The sequence below is a fragment of the Grampus griseus genome, assembly GCF_964374135.1.
Source record: "Grampus griseus genome assembly, chromosome: 6".
Taxonomy (NCBI): Eukaryota; Metazoa; Chordata; class Mammalia; order Artiodactyla; family Delphinidae; genus Grampus; species Grampus griseus.
The window spans coordinates 81,730,674-81,750,341 of record NC_139000.1 but is presented as its reverse complement, the minus strand read 5'-3'; the positions used below and the strand labels follow the sequence as shown (position 1 = coordinate 81,750,341).

At 37.3% G+C, this 19,668-nt stretch overlaps 1 protein-coding gene and 1 pseudogene across 5 annotated transcripts in view; one reads left to right on the top strand and one right to left on the bottom strand.

Moving 5' to 3' along the window:
* The window catches only part of KIF27 (kinesin family member 27), a gene marked incomplete at its 5' end in the record, with an annotated part of 84,391 nt that overhangs the window by 35,989 nt on the left and 28,734 nt on the right, over positions 1–19,668 (top strand). For 2 of the 4 annotated variants that reach the window (XM_082656808.1, XM_082656807.1), the window contains 3 exons: positions 6,107–6,304; positions 13,884–13,997; positions 16,599–16,775. In XM_082656808.1, the coding sequence (XP_082512934.1) occupies positions 6,107–6,304; positions 13,884–13,997; positions 16,599–16,775 (489 nt within the window). The remainder of the gene's footprint in view (positions 1–6,106; positions 6,305–13,883; positions 13,998–16,598; positions 16,776–19,668) is intronic. The other 2 variants (XM_082656809.1, XM_082656810.1) reach the window with 2 other exon arrangements.
* On the bottom strand, positions 1,560–6,030 carry LOC309823715 (heterogeneous nuclear ribonucleoprotein A1-like; annotated as a pseudogene). The gene is made up of 2 exons: positions 6,022–6,030; positions 1,560–2,540 (listed from the first exon to the last, which is right to left on the bottom strand). The product of its transcript is annotated as a heterogeneous nuclear ribonucleoprotein A1-like (transcript).

The following is a 19,668-nucleotide window of genomic DNA, read 5'->3' as shown; positions in this document are numbered from 1 at the left end:
CATATATAACATCTGGTATGTATATAGCACTTTCTTGACACTCAACAAATATAAGTGTTTCAGACAGTTTTCTGAAATCATAACTGATTGGTTTAAGAAAGGTTAATAACTTTGAGTACCACATCTTATTCTTAATTTCCTAATGCTGTACTTTGCTATATCCTCAAATATAGCTACAGTTTAAAAATTCTATTCTTTGAGAAGTATTCCATTATAGAGAGATTTTGTGTATGAAGCCGTTCCCAGATGCTTTTGGTATAGTCAGAGTGCTTTGTTAGTTTGCTTATAAGGAATTTACTAAAGTGCCTTTTCCAGTTCTTTTGATTCATAATCTTTTTTTTTAAATATTTTATTTATTTTTTTGCTGTGTTGGGTCTTAGTTGCGGCACGTGGGATCTTTTGTTGTGGCATGTGGGCTCTTCACCGTGGTGTGCAGGCTTCTCTCTAGCGCATGGGCTCATTAGTTGCAGTGTGCAGGCTCTCTAGTAGCGTGTGGGCAGGCTCAGTAGTTGTGGTGTGAGGGCTCCAGAGTGCATGGGTTCTGTAGTTGTGGCATGCAGGGTTAGTTGCCCTATGGCATGTGGGTTCTTAGTTTCCTGACCAGGGATCGAACCAGCGTCCCCTGCATTGCAATATGGATTCTCAACCACTGGACCACCAGGGAAGTCCCTGATTCATAATCTATTGCTTTCATATTGTTTCCACTGTACATAGAATGGAATTGTAGTTAACCTAGTCAGAGCATTAGTTATCTATTTTTGAAACTGTGCGACAGTTATTTTCTTTCAACAAGATAAGTGTTCACCGCACACCTCTTGTGTGCCAGGTCCTGTTCTAGATGGGGATGCAGGAGTGAAAAGAGCAAAAAAGTCCCTTCTTCTAGGGTTTTTAATGCCATCTCAAACATCTGCACATCGCCATTAAAATTTTTTTTTACTTAAGTAGCCTCTCAAGTCAACACCAAGTTAAAATAACGTGACGTGACACTTTGCACTTTCCTTCAGAATACATTTTTTCCCTTAGCAATTCACCTCCGAGAGTCTTGCGATCAATTTTTTAAAATTTCTTGACCGTTAAATTAAGGCTGCGACATCTAACAAAGTACTCGTTTTAACAAAACATTAGTAGAACAAAACAATTAAGAGCTTTCCTTTATGATTATTATGAAATTTATTTATAATTTCATAGGTTTTTATCCTACCTTCAGTTCTTTTTTGTTTTTTAAAGACACATTTATTCAGCGTCGTGATCATACTATTACAGTTAGCAATCAACAGCATGAGTGCAAAAAAAAAAAACCTACATTAAATAAAACCCTTTGTTGGAATGCTTTACACTTTCCGCAGAACAGAAACTAAAATAACCTGTTATACAACTAGGCACAAATACAGCCCTTGAGTTTTTTTTGCCCATACACATGAGTATTGTCTAAAACATGTCTTCTTTGTAGCAGCTAGACCCTGCCACCGCTGTGCTTGGCCGAGTTCACAAATCTCTTGTAACCTGTAGCTTCCCTGTCACTCTCCTGGCTCTCCTCTCCTGCTAAACTTTGGCAGTAATTAAAACCTTCTGCCACTGCCGTAGCTACTGCTGCTGCTGGAATTACCATAGCCACCTTGGTTTCGTGGTTTGGCAAAGTATTGGCCTCCACCACCATAGGGGCCAGAACTTCTGCTTCCAAAGTTTCCTCCTTTCATGGGTCCAAAATTTGAAGATTGATTGTTGTAATTGCCAAAATCATTGTAGCTTCCGCCACCTCCAAAATGGCTTCCGTCATTACCAAATCCATTACTGCCATCCCCACTGCCACCATATCCCCCACCACCATGGCTGCCACCAAAGGCATCTCGACCACTGACGTTCCCTCCACGAGCAGAGTTGTCATTCCCACCAAAACCCCCTCCATGACCACCACCAAATTTTCCAGAACCACTTCGACCTCTTTGGCTGGATGAAGCGCTAGCCTTCTCTTGCTTAGATAGGGCTTTCCTTACTTCACAGTTGTGGCCGTTCACTGTGTGGTATTTCTGAATGACAGTCTTGTCTGCGGCGTCATGGTCATCAAAGGTTACAAAAGCAAAGCCTCTGTTTTTGCCACTGCCTCAGTCAGTCATGATTTCAATCACTTCGGTTCTCCCACACTGTTCAAAATAATCTCTTAGGTGATGTTCTTCAGTGTCTTCTTTAATGCCACCAACAAAAATTTTTTTCACGGTTAAGTGGGCATCAGGTCTTTGAGAATCTTCTCTTGAGACGGCCCTCTTTGGTTCCCCAACTCTTCCATCCACCTCGTGTGGCCTCGCGTCCATGGCTGCATCCACCTCCTCTGCAATGGCATACATGACAAACCCGAAGCCTCTGGAGCACCTGGTGTTTGGACCCCTGGTTACCACACAGTCTGTGAGCGCTGCCCGCTGCTCAGGTGGCTCCTCAGATTCGCATCAATTGTTTCAAAGCTCAGACGTCTGATGAGGAGCTTCTGCAGCTGTTCGGGCTCTTTGGGAGACTGACTTAGACACGACGGCAGTAGAGGGGAGAGGCTTCAATGATGCTTACTTGGCGGCATCCACGGGCAGAAAGGTTATCCTACCTTCAGTTCTGATTGTAATTCTTATACTCAGTATTAATAAGTAAGAACCGATCTTGTACTGGTCATCTGTCTATTCAGATTTTCTATTTCTTCATGATTCAGTCTTGGAAGACTGTGTGTATCTAGGGATTTATCCATTTCTTCTAGGTTATCCAATTTTTTGGTGTATAATTGTTGATCATACTCTTTTTTGTCTTTTTTTTTGGCTGTGTTGGGTCTTCATTGCTGCGCACGGGCTTTCTCTAGTTGCGGTGAGTGGGGGCTACTTTTCGTTGTGGTGCACAGGTTTCTCATTGTGGTGGCTTCTCTTGTTGCAGAGCATGGGCTCTAGGCACGCGGGCTTCAGTAGGTGTGGTACGTGGGCTCAGTAGTTGTAGCTCGCAGGCTCTAGAGCTCAGGCTCAGTAGTTGTGGCACATGGGTTTAGTTGCTCCACGGCAACTAAATGTGGGATCTTCCCAGACCAGGGCTCGAATCCATGTCCCCTGCATTGGCAGGCGGATTCTTAACCACTGCGCCACCAGGGAAGCCCCTGATCATACTCTTTTAGGGTCCTTTGTATTTCTGTGGTATCAGTAGTGACTTCTCTTTCATTTTTGATTTTATTCACTTGAGCCCTCTCTTTTTTTCTTTCTGAGTCTGGCTAAATTGTCGATTTTATTTACCTTTTCAGAAAACCAGCTCTTAGTATCACTGATCTTTTCTATTGTTTTTTTAGTCTTATTTCATTTATTTCTTCTCTGACCTTTATTATTTCCTTTCTTCTACTAACTTTGGGCTTTGCATGTTCTTCTTTTTCTAGTTCCTTTAGGTGTAATGTTAGATTGTTTATTTGAGATTTTTCTCGTTTCTTGAGGAAGGCCTGTATCACTGTACACTTCCCTCTTAAAACTGCTTTTTTTGTGTCGCATAGATTTTGGACAGTTGTGGTTCCATTTTCACTTGTCTCAAGGTATTTTTTGATTCTCCTTTGATTTCTCCTTTGATTTCTTTGTTGACCCATTGGCTGTTTAGTAGCACATGGTTTAGTCTTCATGTGTTTGTGTTTTTTCCAGTTTTCTTGAAATAGCCAAAATTATTATTTTTCTAAGGAGGTTATTATATTAACCATATGAATCTATGGCTTAAGCCTTGTGTGTGGATTTAGCAAAGATTATTTTTATGGTTGTGATAAAAAGATTAAATGAAAGATTATTAATAGGGTTTGAATTATCATGTTCTTTTTGTTTTCCATGTTTCTTGTTGTGTATCTTTTTCTGCTGAGGGTACTGATGAGGAAAGGAAAGAACTTAATTAAATTCAAAAGAAACATCTCATAGAAGGAGGACTGAAAGAAGTGTCCCACATAGTTTTAGAGATTTCTGTGCCTTTGCCATATGCATGCACAACTGATGGGGATTGGGATGCTAAAGATGATAAGGATGGTGGTGGGGATGAGAAGTGTGATAGTTAAGTATCTACCAAGTGCTATATACATACTAGATGTTTTATATGTATTATATGTATTACTTAATCATTATTTAATCCTTTGAAGTGGGTATTTTTATTTATTTATTTATTGCGGTACGCCGGCCTCTGTGCCACCAGGGAAGCCCTGAAGTGGGTATTTTTACACTCTTACAAATGAGGAAGCTAAGGTTTACAAAGGTAAAATAACTCACTCAGTCACATAATTGTGATGATAATAATGGTTTTCAGTACTCTAACATTTCATACCATTTTAACATTGAAATACTAGTGGTTTTATTGGTATAATGAAGTTATTTTAGTTTTTAAAACTTAAAAAATTTGTTTTAATTAAAAAAAATCTAAAATCTGTATTCTTGGTCTTTAGATATATATAGCATTATATGCTGCATTATATGCTCTGTTTAATGCTAACAGAGGTGCACGTTTGAGCATCTGTGGAATAAGTGCAAATGACAAACCTATCTCACTTTTAAATAAGATTATCAGTACTTATACTGATATCTTCAATATCATGTGGAAAAGACACTAAAATTCTAGTATTAACATTTTTTACTCCAGTATTGCAATACTGTCAAATATAAGTGACAGGGGCTTCCCTGTTGGCACAGTGGTTGAGAGTCCGCCTGCCGATGCAGGGGACGTGGGTTCGTGCCCCGGTCCAGGAAGATCCCACATGCCGCGGAGCGGCTGGGCCCGTGAGCCATGGCCGCTGAGCCTGCGCGTCCGGAGGCTGTGCTCCGCAATGGGAGAGGCCACGACAGTGAGAGGCCCGCATACCGCAAAAAAAAAAAAAAAAAAAAGTGACAAAGCCAGGGTGCAAATCCAGGCATGGGAAACTGCAGAGTCCTGTGGCCTCCAAGCTAGTAGTACTCCAAGTAGTCCATCTGCAGATTGTTTATTATTGGTCTGCAGTGAGATAAAGGTAAATGGGAGCACAGCTTCTCTCATCAACAAAGTCTTGCATGAAAACATCATCAGCTGAATCTAATAATGTGCTTCATGGTGCAGGCTGACAACAGTCTGTGAGTGGTACTGGTCCACAGACCACATTTTGAGTAGCGCTGCTCTAAGCTACAATGCCTCTGTGAATACTTAGTTTAATTAAAACAAAATGTGTTTATGTCAACAATTTATCGCCAAGATAAAGAAAATAATTAATCATAGTCTGCATAACTTACAAATGACCTCACCTTAACTTTTTTATGTCACATAAGAGGTACTTACTTAGTGTAACGCTAAAGTACAGCATACAAATCTAATATATGTTTGCTTGTTTGATCAGGATTAAATTGAAATACTCTGGTATTTTATATTAGTAAACTCTTCAAAAAATTTTAATGCTGTCTATGGATAACTTTACCTAGAGAGGAAAAGCCTTATTTAAGGTAATTAAAATAGTAATTACAATGGTTGGTCACTCTCAGGGAAAATGGTATCATTTCTGATCATCTTAACTCAGGGATTAATGATTTAGGCTGCAGCTGGATATTAAAGATGAGCACAGTGGAATACTATGCAGTCATATAGAAAGAACAAATCTATGAGAAAACACCTCTAAGATACGTTAAACAGAAAAAAAGGGGAGGTGGAGAATAGTCTACCTAGAACATAAAGTTACTTATGTGCATATAAATTATTTCTCAAGGAATATTTAAGAAATTGGTAATTTTGTTTCAGGAAACAGGACAGGTAGATTAGGCGCCTGAGAGAAGAGTCATTTTAAATATAAGTTTAGTTTTGTATTGTTTTAATTTTTATTATGTACATAAAATATTTTAAAATTAAAACAATAAAAAAAGCAATGATGTCAATTTTGTTCTGTTTGGCTGTCAGCACCAGGAAGTCTCATTATTCTTTATATCTGGTGAAAATTATGATATTTGCTTGACTGTAAAAGTAGAAATGTAGAAAACAGTTGTGAAACTATCAAGAATAAATTAAAATCTAGGCAAAAATGCCTACCTGCGTCATTAAATGAAAAGTTTAAGTTTAGTGGAGGGATATGAGAGTTGCAGTTTTTCATTTTGAAATATTCATATGATCCCAGGTCTTACAGAAGAAGCAACAAAATAGTAAGAAATTGGCATCACTGTCGATCCAAAATGAGAAACGTGCTAATGAACTAGAGCAGAATGTAGATCACATGAAGCATCAAAAGGTACAGCTGCAAAAAAGACTTCAAGAAGAAAATGAGAAAAGGAAGCAACTGGATGCAGAAATTAAGCGGGGTCAACAAAAAATCAAAGTAATATTGTCATACTTTCCTGCTAAGCATAATATGAAATGTTCAATGGCTCAGAGCTAATGTAACCAAGGTCTTGATTCAGTTGGCTTGTGAGGTATCTCACCTTGGCCTGTCCTTGGCTGCTGTCCTCATTCACTTTAAAACTTTGTTGATCTACATAGTAAAAGCTATTTATTGAATTCTGAGTACTGTCTTGAAGGCTTTGACTTCCCAAAAGAAAGTGCCGTGATAATTTCTGTAACTAGGATCTTAACTTCAGTTGAGGCTGTCAAAAACACAAATTTATAAAGCTGACTTTCTAAAAAAATATATAACATTTGAATAGGATTTGCCATTTTCAAAGTGCTTTGACATGCATTGTCCATGTGGCAGCATAGAAAAAAGTACAAGGTAAAATGGTACCATTTCATTCATAGTGTGCAGGAAAGTGATCAGACCTGTATGCCCAGCCGTTCTATAGAATGGATTGGGCTGGGGAGGAACTAGTGGTGTCAGCCTGGGCTCTGGAGCCAGGCTTGCATGTATTCAATCCCAACTCTCTCACTTCCTGGCTAGATAAGATCATTTACTGAGAAAATCACTTACCCTCTCTGTGTCTGTTTATTCTTATCTAAGATGGCCTTATCATACTTGCCTCAGTAGGGCTCTTTTGAAGAAGAGAATGATGATAATGATCATAATAACAACAACAAACACTTATCTAGCACTGTGTACCAGGCTCTGTTCTGTTCAAATGTTAAGCCAGACCCAAGGTTTGGAACGTAATTGGAGATTTCCTAGATTTTAAACTTTGGAAAATAATATATTCTCAGACCTTCAAAAAAAAAAATGACAGAATTTAGTGATGGAAGGGAACTTAAAAGAGCATGTAAGCCAAATTACTGATTCTTTTTTTTTTTTTAATCAGCTTTATTGAGATATACTTCACATATCATACAGTTCACCCATGTAAAGCGTACAGTGAGTTTTGGTATATTACATTATTGATTTTTATAAAATAATATAACATGAAATTGACCATTTTAACTTTGTTTAAGCATATAGCTCAGTGCCATTAATTACATTCGGTGTTGTGCAACCATCACCACTGTCTTTTTCCAAAACTTTTTCATCACCCTTAATAGACACTTGGTAACCATTAGCAATAATTCCCTTTTCCCTCTTCCCCCCAAGCCCCTGGTAACCCTAATCTACTTCTCTCTTTATGAATTTGCCTATTCTAGATATTTCATAAAAGTAAAATCATACAATATTTGTCCTGTATCTGGATTTTTTCATTTAGCATCATGTTTTCAAGGTTCAGCCATGTTGTAGTATATATCAGAACTTCATTCCTTCTTATGGCTGGGTAATATTCCATTGCATACACAACATTTTGTTTCTGCATTTATCTGATAGGCACTTGGGTTGTTTCCACGTTTTGGCTATCGAATAATGCTGTGATAAACATTGGCATAGAAGTAACTGTTCAAGTGCCTGCTTTCAATTTGGAATTGAAATACCTAGGTGTGGAATTGCTGGGTCATATGCTAATTCTATGCTTAGCTTTTTGAGGAACCACCAACTGTTTCTGATAGTGGCAGCACCATTTTACATTCCCACCAGCAATGTATGAGGGGTCTGATTTCTCTGCATGTTCATCAACACTTGTCATTTTCTGTTTCTTTTTTATTATAGTCATCCAAGTACATGTGAAGTGGAATCTCGTTGTGGTTTTGATTTTCATTTCCATAATGACTAATGGTATTGAACACCTTTTCATGTGCTTATTGCCCGTTTGTATATCTTCTTTGGAGAAATGTCTTTTCAAGTTCTTTGTCTACTTTTTAATTGGGTTGTCTCTTTGTTGTTGAGTTGTGGGAATTCATTATGTATTCTGGACATTAAACTTTATCAGATACATGACTTCCAAATATTTTTTTCCATTCTGTAGATTATCTTTACATTTTCTTTTTTTTTTTAATTTTATTTATTTATTTATTTTTGGCTGTGTTAGATCTTCATTTCTGTGCGAGGGCTTTCTCTGGTTGTGGTGAGCGGGGGCCACTCTTCATCGTGGTGCACGGACCTCTCATTCTCATGGCCTCTCCTGTTGCGGAGCACAGGCTCCAGACGCACAGGCTCAGTAGTTGTGGCTCACGGGCCCAGTTGCTCCGTGGCATGTGGGATCTTCCCAGACCAGGGCTCGAACCTGTGTCCCCTGCATTGGCAGGCAGATTCTCAACCAGAGAAGCCCTTTACATTTTCTTGATAATATTCTTTGATGCACCAAAGTTTTACATTTTTTATGAAGTTCCAGTTTATCTATTTTTCCTTTTGTTGCTTGTGCTTTTAGTATCATATCTAAGAATCCGTTGCCAAATCTAAGGTCATAAGGATTTACCCCTATGTTTTCTTCTGGAATCTTATGGTTTTAGCTCTTATATTTAGGTTCCTGGTCCATTTTGAGTTAATTTTTGTATATGGTGTGAGGTAGGGGTCCATCTTCATTCTTTTGCATGTGGAAATCCAGTTGTTCCAGCACCATCTATTGAAAAGACTATTCTTTCCCTGTTTAATGGACTTGGTACCCTTGTCAAAAATCAATTGGCTGTAGATTTATGGATTTATTTCTAAACTTTCAGTTCTATTCCATTTGTCTATATGTCTATCCTTGTGCAAGTACACACTGTTTTGATTACCGTAGCTTTGCAGTAGATTTTGGGAAGTAAGTCCTCCAACTTTGCACTTTTTCAGGATTGTTTTGGCTATTTGAGGACTCTTGAAATTCCACATGAATTTAAGGGTCAGCTTTTCCATTTCTGCAAAAAAGGCCATTGGAATTTTTTTTTAATGCTTTAATTGTGTTTAATGCATGGTTCTTTTTTTTTTACAGCAGTACTCAACAAATTTTTATTTTCAAATTATTCCTTTTACGACGATCTGTTCTTCGGTTTTTCTCTGTAGATCCACTTTTTAAAAATTTATTTATTTTCTTTATTTTTTTGGCTGCATCTGGTCTTAGTTGAGGCATGCAGGATCTTTCGTTGTGGTGCAGGCTCTTTGTTGTGGCACAATGGCTTCTCTCTAGTTGTGGTATGTGGGCTTCTCTCTAGTTGTGGCATGCAGGTTTTCTCTCTAGTTGTGGTGCGTGGGCTCCAGGGTGCGTGGACTCTGTAGTATGCAGCACACAGGCTCTCTCATTGAGGCGTGCAAGCTCAGTAGTTGTGGCGCGTGGGCTTAGTTGCCCTGCGGCATGTGGGATCTTAGTTCCCTGACCAGGGATTGAATGCAAGTCCCCTGCATTGGAAAGCGGATTCTTTACCACTGGACCACTAGGGAAGTCCCAGCCATTGGATTTTTTTTTTTTTTTTTTTTTTTTTTTTGCAGTACACAGGCCTTTCACTGTTGTGGCCTCTCCCGTTGCGGAGCACAGGCTCCGGATGCGCAGGCTCAGTGGCCATGGCTCACAGGCCCAGCTGCTCCATGGCATGTGGGATCCACCCAGACTGGGGCACGAACCCGTGTCCCCTGCATTGGCAGGCGGACTCTCAACCACTGTGCCACCAGGGAAGCCTGCGGCCATTGGAATTTTGATATGGATTGTGTTGACTATGTAGATCTCTTAGTGTGGTATTGGCATCATGACAATATTAAGTTTTCCTATCCATGAGGATGGGGCATCTTTTCATTTATTTAAATCTTCTTTAATTTCTTTGAATGTTTTATAATTTTTAGTGTACTAGTCTTTTACCTCCTTGGTTAAATTTATTCCCAGATATTTTATTATTTTAGATGTTATTATAAATGGAATTGCTTTCTTAATTTCCTTGAGTTACTCATTCTAAATAATAATGGTAATAATCATTATTATAGCAGTAAATAATATTTATTATTTGTCTTCCGTCAGTACTGTGCTAAGCACTTATGTGCTTTATCTCATTTGTCTTTTTCTCTTCCTGTATTTTCATCTTTTCCTTTTCTCCTAGATTCTTTCTTTAAACATCTTAGACTTTTCTCATCCTAAAATTATTCTCCTTCAACTTTATACTTCTCTCTCTCACTTCTCCCCTTTATAACCAAACTTCTTGGAAAAGTTTACTATATTTGATTCTGTTTCCTTTCCTTTCATTTGTTCTCTTCTCCTCTCCAGTCTGGTTTCTGGGTCTTGGCTGTACCGTTCACTTCAAAGCTCTTGAGAAGTTCACTAGTGCTCTCTCTGTCACACCTCAGCTGCATCCACCATAGTTCACCACTCCCTCCATCTTGAAATATTTCCCCCTTTGCCTTTGTGAAATTATACTCACCTTGTTTTTTCTTCTCTGATTGCTTGTTCTTTGTCTTTGCTAGCTTATCCTACACTATCGTTTCCTACCTATGGAAATTACTCAGGGCTCTAGCCTATGCCCTCGTATCTTCCATACTCTGTCCTGGGTGACCTCTCACCTTGTCTTTTTCCATGACTGCAGTTTAACTCTGACAACTCCCAGATTTAATCCTTAATACCAGGTTTGCCATTTGAGCTCTGGATTCATATATCCAACCATTGACATCTTTATTAGGTTGTCTTATAGGTGAATTCCCTTACTTACCTCGCCACTATTCCTCCTCCCTGCTCCCTTCATGGGAGAGAAAATATAGTTTTCCAGTGTACTTTACATGACATTTCAATGCATTCAGATGGGTAAGCTAGAAATTTAGCAGTCATCCTTGACTCTGTCCTCTTCCTCATTACGCATATCCAATGAATCACAAAGTCCTATAAATTGAGTCTTCTAAATATCTTGAATCTGTTCAATTCTCATTTCGCTGACAACAGCCTAGTCTGTTCGTTCCTGTCCTTCCTCCAGTGTGAGGATCAGGCCTGCCTGTCAGTCCTGTGGTCTTTGGGTCTCAGCTTCTCATCTCTCATGAACCCTGGCTTAAAGCAACAAGACATAGCACTCTCTAAATCTATGTTTAGGGAAAAGAAAAATACTTTTGAGCAGAATGCATAGTCTGCTGAAATGCAACTCTGCCTGTAACTTAAACTTTTTACATTCTTATCTAGGGTAATTTTGTTCCTTCTCTCATTCTAGGGAAATGTGACCCATTTAAGGGGAGAATGAGTATTCCAGAGAAAGGAACAGTCTGCCCCGAAGATATATTGAAGTTTCTACTACTTAATGCAAAAGCAAAACCTGCTCAGAGTCCTAAGGGATATCTTGTCTTCTGTTTGGAGCTAACTGTTTAACATTCCATTTTTCACTTGACTAAACCATTTCCAGAGAATACTATGACTTCTGCATAGGTTCTCCATGTTCTTCTGCATGTTCTTCTGCATAGGTTCTTCAGTTCTTAACTGAAGACTATGGATGAGCTATAAAGGAAAGGTATAGGAACCCCTGAAATGTGACCTGGGATTTTTACTTCTCTAAGCACCAATTTCCTCATCTATAAAATGGGATTTATAATGGTATCTGTTTCATAGGATTATTGTGAGGATTAAATGGGATAATTAAATAGATGTAAAAAGCATAGCACAGTACCTGGTAGACAGTTATTTTACTATTATAATAGAGATTACAATATAAGGTAAAGGTAATTATGTCTAGAGCAACATGCAAAAGAGGGGATTAGACCACCTGCAGTACACTTTCAAAGCATTTGTAGAAGAATAGGAATAGTAGGCAGTCAGCTCCAGTATAAGGTGCCTTTATTTCAGCATCCTGAAGTTGCTGTGACTGTGACAGGGGCTAACTTATAACTGTGAACTAGAGCTAGGGAAGCATGAAAAATTAATGGGTAGTAAATATAACAGGGTCCAAATGCACTCATAATTCAACTCAAGTGGGCATAGAAAATTTATCTAGTCTATAGCAGACCTGTGTTCCTTATGACACCCCTCCCACCCTGCCCTGCCCAAACCATGTCACGAGAATTTCTGGAAATATCATGGGAACTAACCAAATTACCAGTCTGTCCAAACCTTATTCTGATAGTTTAAACATTTCCTTCAAATAATTCTCAGTTCTCTTGAATAAGAATATTCAGTCTCTTGGCCTCTTCCTCCCCATGATTCTCAAAGATAGAGTCTGGTATATGTGGTGTTCTGGTGTGTAGCTTTATTGCATCACATGGTGTTGAAGGGGAAGGGACTTTCTGAGTTTCATTTGGTCCTTGGATGTGACTGGCTGGAATCTGCTCTCTCTTGTTCACCTTTCCCTGCTGGCACTTGATATGAAGCCAGTATAGTTCATAGATTGGTCTCACTTTCAGCTTAGAGCCTGGAGGTGCTTTGGCTTCATCTCATCTCCTAATGGCATTATAAATCCCTGTTGAGACTATTAGATCTTACATCTAGCTTGCTAGCCCAGTGGCCTGTCCTCACCTTCAGTTTTGGGGTCAATTCCCCACAATAACTGACCCCTATTTGTTCTCAACTCAGGATCCTCATCATCTGAGGCCAAGAAGTCCAATTAGTCTCTGTTTCCTGATCGTACTTCTCTGTTCTTTCAGCAAGACTGGGCAGATCCATGTGTGTGTGAGGCCTCTGCGCTGCAGTCCTCATTTTCTCCGTCTGCTCTCAGTGATACCTTTGTTTATCATCCCCTTTCTGGGCCAAAACTCAGAGAGAAGAAAATTGGGACACACATCTTTTTTACTGTCTCTTTTCTCCTTTCTGCCATTTCCAGGGCTGGAAAATGGTAGACTTCCCTTTTACTTCCTTTTTATCAGTACTTCTGAAATTACCTATGGAAAAGATACAAGTTTCATTTTATTATTAATTTGTCACAGCCCAATACCTTTGTAAAACAAGAACTAGTAGAAAAATGAAATAAAAACTAAAATATACAAGTCTATCTTTTAATTATTAGATTCAACAGACATAAAATTATTCTGTTAAATTTTTGTAAAAGGTTCTAAACACTTACTTTTAATTTCTGTACTTATCCATCGTGGACCAGTAAGGAATAGCAGTGTGGACCAGTTCACTTTGAGTTCATGGCCTCCTTCCTGATTCCTGCTAAGCTTTGGTGGTGGATGGCAACATCGTCTCTAAACCCCAGTAGAACACAAGGGCCCTCTTGACATGACTCTTAAGATGTGAATGGAAACTAAAGGAATTTGGAAAATACTCTTCAGAGGACCATGATCAATCTTGAAAGACTATTTTCATGCTGCAGAATCTGATTTTTGAATGCTGGAAACTGAATATAACTTTTCTTTTTACATTTCTCCTGTGATAAATTCTAATATCCCCATTGCAGATGGGTGCCTTGGGTGGACTAACTGAAGGTAATGAACTCAGAAAGGCAGAAGAAAAGAGCAAATTTATAATTTTCATACTCTTATCCCTGTTATGCAAATTTGTAACACTGGCAAAGAATGAAAAAAAATACCTAGTTTTTCTAGTAAATCCTGATTTTTACTGTGAGATTTTATTGCTTGAATGAGGGGCTAACATTATTTTCTTCTTAAATGGTCCCAACCTTCATCTACTCGTTTTCTTTCTTTTTGCAACTAAGAAAGTAAATGTTAAAATGATTATCTGCATAAATATTTAATGATGACCATGTAGTAAAAGCAATAAGGTGTTTTCAATTCCTGTTATCTATAGGAACTACAGTTAAAAACAGAACAGGGAGAAGGTCTAAAACTGAAAGCTGAGGACCTTGATGCATTTAAGATGAAAAGGAGAAAAGGTTCGTTTGGAAGTATAGACCAACTCCAGGTTTGTCGATTCTATTTAGTGTTTCCTGGTTTCACTTCAATTTGATGATTGTCTAAGTAGGGGTAAAAAGTGGTGGACTCTGAATAAAATCTTCAAACACTAGATTTTGCCACTCAAGTACAAAATTTCTAATATTTCTTCTGAATTTTTTGTGTTATTAAAAAATTAATTTCCCATCCGGAAATGTGCTGTATTCTTATTTCAGTAGAAATGGGTTTATCTGAATGTTGAGGAATGTAAACATGAAAACTAGATTGTATTTATTCCCATGTCAAGACTGGTTTATTCACCTGGAAACATATATTTCTAAAGATAAGAGATCTCTACTCAAGCACAACCAAATTGTATATGCACCATATATAATATATTAAAAAGCTATTGTTTTAGTGCCACATTTAAAAAATGAAATCCATAGATTAATATCAAAGTTCAAAGAAACAAAGTTTTAATTTTATGTAAATTAGAAATGGCAGTTCTAAAAGTCTTAAAGATTAATGTGCTTAAAACTGTAATTACCCTCAAATGCAAATACATCACCTTAATTCTGAAAAATTTATTTGCTCTCTCTTCTTAAACCTTATATATTTTAATAGTAAAATTTAGGACATGGATGTATTCTCAGTTATTTTACTAGTGTATTTTAGAAATTAGTTGAAGAGCTCTCTCTCTGACGTGCTTGGTAATATTTCTGGGTGGAAGGGTATGTGGGGGAGTAGGTGAGGTAGGAATGCATAAAATAGTTAGACCTGCTTTTCAAAATGTTAAGGATCTAAATTTTAAATGAATACAATAATAGATTCCCACAGCTTGCACTGATTATGTTGGGTTAAAAATAATAATAAAACAAACAAACAGAGACCTTCATGCTTTTTAATGTTGTAAAACAACATTTTCCAGAATTTGATTCTAAACAAGAACAAGATTATATATTAATCAATATGACTATCCAAAGACCTTTTAATAGGACATTGATTTGATATGAAGCTCTCTTATAAGAAGAGAGTATTTAAAATTGGAACTGTGTGGTAGGAATATTTATTATAAGAAAAGACAAAATAAGAAATTTTCAGAAAAGTTACTAAGATACAGTGAATTGCACAAATCATACCCTTTATTATATCAAATGCAGAAAAATCCATTCATTTATTATTATTTCCCTAAAAAAACCTGTATTATGTTAGCAGACTCCTACCCATTCTTCAAAGCACAGCTAAAATATTGCCTACTCTGTGAGGCTGGCACTGACATTTCTTCCATTTCTCAGACAGAACCGATCCCTCCTTCCATTTTTGCATCCATAGTACCTAGGAGTTTGCTGTATACAACATTTATTATCAACCGTCATAATTTTTTGGTTTCTTTCCTGTTGGAATGGAGCTTACAGAATATGTTATTCGTCTTTCAGACCCCACTCACAGTCAAGAAATATTTGTAGAATATGTTTTAAGTTAATTGCTAGTCTTCATAGGGTCTCATATATGGAGTTTCTAAGGTATAGCTGGATATAACAAAACTAAAGTATTTCTGTAGCTGCTCTGGGATATGCTTCCTGTTCCTAATAATTGTAGAGCTGCTATTTTAGGCCTCAATATTATTTGGATGTGCTGTTGCTTATAGGACCATACTATCTAGGTCTGGATGGAAAACTACATAGCTCTGGACCTGCTTTGCCTTGGCCACTTTGCTCTCTTTTTCTCATGCATATTCACTGTCTTATTGTCTTAATATAGATTTCTAGGGACAGTTTTTATCAAGTTTGAGAAGAACTGGAAAATAGTTCTATATTGATTTGTTTTCTTATTATTTGTTATTTAGGTGGCATTGCTTCATTACTATGTCCCAGTGCAGATGGACACTTGGTAGAGTTCATCTTGGACAATCATTCCATTCACATTTTTGTTTGTACTTATTTCTGGGTATCCTTAACTGAAGAGAATACTGAGATGTTTGTTTTGGAAATCTTTACAGCTCAATTTATTTTATTTTGTAATTATTTGATGTTGACAGGCTACAATGCAGAGTGGATTTCCATGCTCCATCATCTATGTCTTCCACAATGCGTATTCATTTATTCACCTCATTAGTTGATTGATTGAATCAAGAATTCATTTAACATTTTATTGAAAGCCAATCATGGGCCAGGCAGTAGAGCAGGCACTGAGGCTACAGAGGCAAAAAGCACTGTCGCTGCAATCAGTCAAGGAGCTCAAGTAGGGGAGAAAGACTGTAGAACAATCAGTAGTATTAGTGCTGTGAGAGAGGTGTGCACCTCTGTAACAGAGAAGATTTCCAGCATGTTCTCAGAACTAACTCTCAATATAAAGAAAACTGTCAGCCTGAAAAATCTCAGACTCAAAACATATTTGTGGAATAAATTTTAATTCCTTATAAAACTACACAGAAAGATGTTAGCTTAGAACCACTTATTTCTTGACAGTTTTGGACAGACACTATTTTATTATTCTCACTGTTCATTTAAGGTATTCCAGATAGTTTTTAAATGTTCATTTAAGGTGTTTTAGTCAATCTGAAGCTATATTATTACCATATAAATTTTATGGTGAAGAAAAATTATAACATTTCTTTGGAATTTTAATGTAGAAATTGGATGAGCAAAAGAAATGGTTAGATGAAGAAGTAGAGAAAGTTCTGAACCAACGCCAAGAATTAGAGGAGCTGGAAGAAGACTTAAAGAAACGGGAGGCCATAGTTTGTAGGAAGGAGGCCCTGTTACAGGAGAAGAGCCATCTGGAAAATAAGAAGTTACGATCTAGTCAGGTATTCTATTTAATATGCTCTTTGATTCTGGTTGTAAGCCTTATAAACTAGGATTTATTTTTCTCTATGAAGTAAATCATACCACTGTAAAGTTAGAAACCAAAAGAAAACTTTTCTGGTTTTCAGTGTATTTCGCTTATTAGTGCTTACTTAATGTCTATCACTAAAATCTATTTTGAAGTAAAATGTTCAATGTTCTACCAAGTATGATTTACTTATTATTAACTTTTGGGGGGTATTTTAAAAATTGTAGTATATTATACATAACATAAAATTTACCGTTTTGACCATTTTAAAGTGTACAATTCAGCGGCATTAATTACATTTACAGTGTGGCACAACCATCACTGTTGTCTATTTCCAAACTTTTTATTGCCTCAAACAGAAACTCTGTAACCATTAAGCAATAATTCACCATTTCCCCTGGCAGCCTCTATTATTAACCTTAGTGGATATTTAATTAATTAATTTATTTATTTATTTTGCGGTACGCGGGCCTCTCACTGTTGTGGCGTCTCCCGTTGTGGAGCACAGGCTCCAGACGCGCAGGCTCAGCGGCCATGGCTCACGGGCCTAGCTGCTCCGCGGCATGTGGGATCTTCCCGGACCGGGGCACGAACCCATGTCCCCTGCATCAGCAGGCGGACTCTCAACCACTGCGCCACCAGGGAAGCCCCCTTATTGGATATTTTAAAAATTAATTGTACCATTTGATGCTGTAGAGTGAACATTGATAATTTGGAAGAATAGACTTGAAAACGATCTGTCATTTACTACTCACAGTTAGGGGTTTGCAGGTTTCCTGTAAAAGAAAGAAGATTTTGTATAGTGAAGATTTGTTTATTTTTCTAATTAAAAAGACAAGGGAGACTTCTAGTTTTCTAGTTTCAACAAGATGTGATATTTAGGAAGTCAGAACATACTGAGGTAAGCAGAGAGTGCAAATAAAGGAAACCCACAGGAAATCATAGCAAAATTGATTCTTTGAAGGTTGTTTTAATAAAACAGAAGAGAAACTTGAGACATATTTCTGGGTTTCTTTTAAAACAAAAGTCATAAGAATATTACATATTTTTTCAGTATTTAAGAAATACCATAAGATGCGATCATATGCATTTCAGACAAGAAACATGATATAAAAAAGCCTATATTCATAACATATAGAGATTTAACTCAAATGAATGAAAGACCTAGATGTAAGTGCTAAAACTATAAAAGTCTTAGAAGAAAACATAGGTATAACTCTTTGTGACCTTGGGTTAAGCAATGGTTTCTTGGATATTTCACCTAAAGCACAAGCAACAAAAGAAACATTAGATAAATTGGACTTCATCAAAATTAAAAATGTTTGTGATGCAAAGGACATTATCCAGAAAGTGAAAAGATAACCCACAGAATGGGAGAAGATATTTGCAAATCATATGTCTGATAAAGGACTTGTATCTAGAATAGATAAAAAACTCTAACAACTCAATAATAAAAAGACAACCCAATTAAAAAATGGGCAAAGGATATAATAGAAATTTCTTCAAAGAAGATATACAAATGTCCAATAAGCACATAAAAAGATGCTCAACATCATTAGCCGTCAGGTAAATGCAAACTAAAATTTAAATGAGATACTGCTTCACACCCACTAGGATGGCTATAATCAGAAAAATAGATAATAAGTGTTAGTGAGGATATGAAGGAATTGGAACTCTCATACACTGCTGGTGGGATTGTAAAATGGTGCAGTTGCTTTGGATAACTATCTTGTAGTTCCTCAAAAGGTTAAACATAGAATTACCAAATGACCTAGCAATTCCACTCCTAGGTGTATATCCAAGACAAGTGAAGACATACGTGCACAGAAAAACTTGTACATGAATGTTCATAACAGCATTATTCATAATAGTCAAAATATGAAAATAACCCAAATGTCCTTCAACTGATAATATATAAATGAAATAATGGGATATTATTCAGCAATAGAAAGGAATGAAGCACTGATACATTCTACAACATGGATGGACCCTGAAAATGTTATGTTAAGTGAAAGAAGCCAGTCACAGTAGGCAGTTCCATAGAGACAGAAAGTAGAATACTGGTTACTTAGGACTGGGTGGGGGCTTGGTGAGGAAATGGAATGACTGCTAGTGGGCATGGAGTTTCTTTTTTGGGGCTGATGAAATGTTCTAATATTGATTCTGGTGATGGTTGCACAACTTTGAGAATATACTAAAACCATCTAATTATACACTTTAGGTGAATTGTATGGTACGTGAGCTATATTTTAGTAAAGCTATTACTCAAAAAATCTATAAACCCATAAAGGGAAAAAACAGTAGGGGAGACAACAGAGGACAAAATGTTACCAAAAAATGTAAGATGGAAAGCAGATAGATAAGTGGTTACTGACTTAGCAGAACAGAAGAAGCTGAAATCCAAATGTCTAGAAGAGGGACATCAATGAGAGCCAAGCCTTTAACTTTAGCTTTTTTTTTTTTTTAAATAACAGCTTTATGAGATATAATTCACATAAACATGAAAAAGACTCAGAAATGAAGGGACCCTGATTTTTAGACGGCGGGAGTGAGGCCTAAGGATGAAAACAGGGCATAGTCAGGAAAGCATCCTTTTCTGATTCTGGGACTAGATGATTTATTTTCTGAAGATTGAACCAGATACAGCAGAGGGCCGGGTTAAGTCAAAATAAACAGGGAATGAATGAAAGTCTGAATCCTGAGATATCCATTTCCTAACCCCTACTTGGATCCCAAAATGCTGGCAGCCAGACTTACACTTCCCAGCAGGAGATTGGTGGATCTTTCTGAAACAGTCCCAGAAAAAAAGACCTTAAAAAATTTACATTTGGGAGCCCCCAACTAAGTGGCCAGATCCCAGATATATC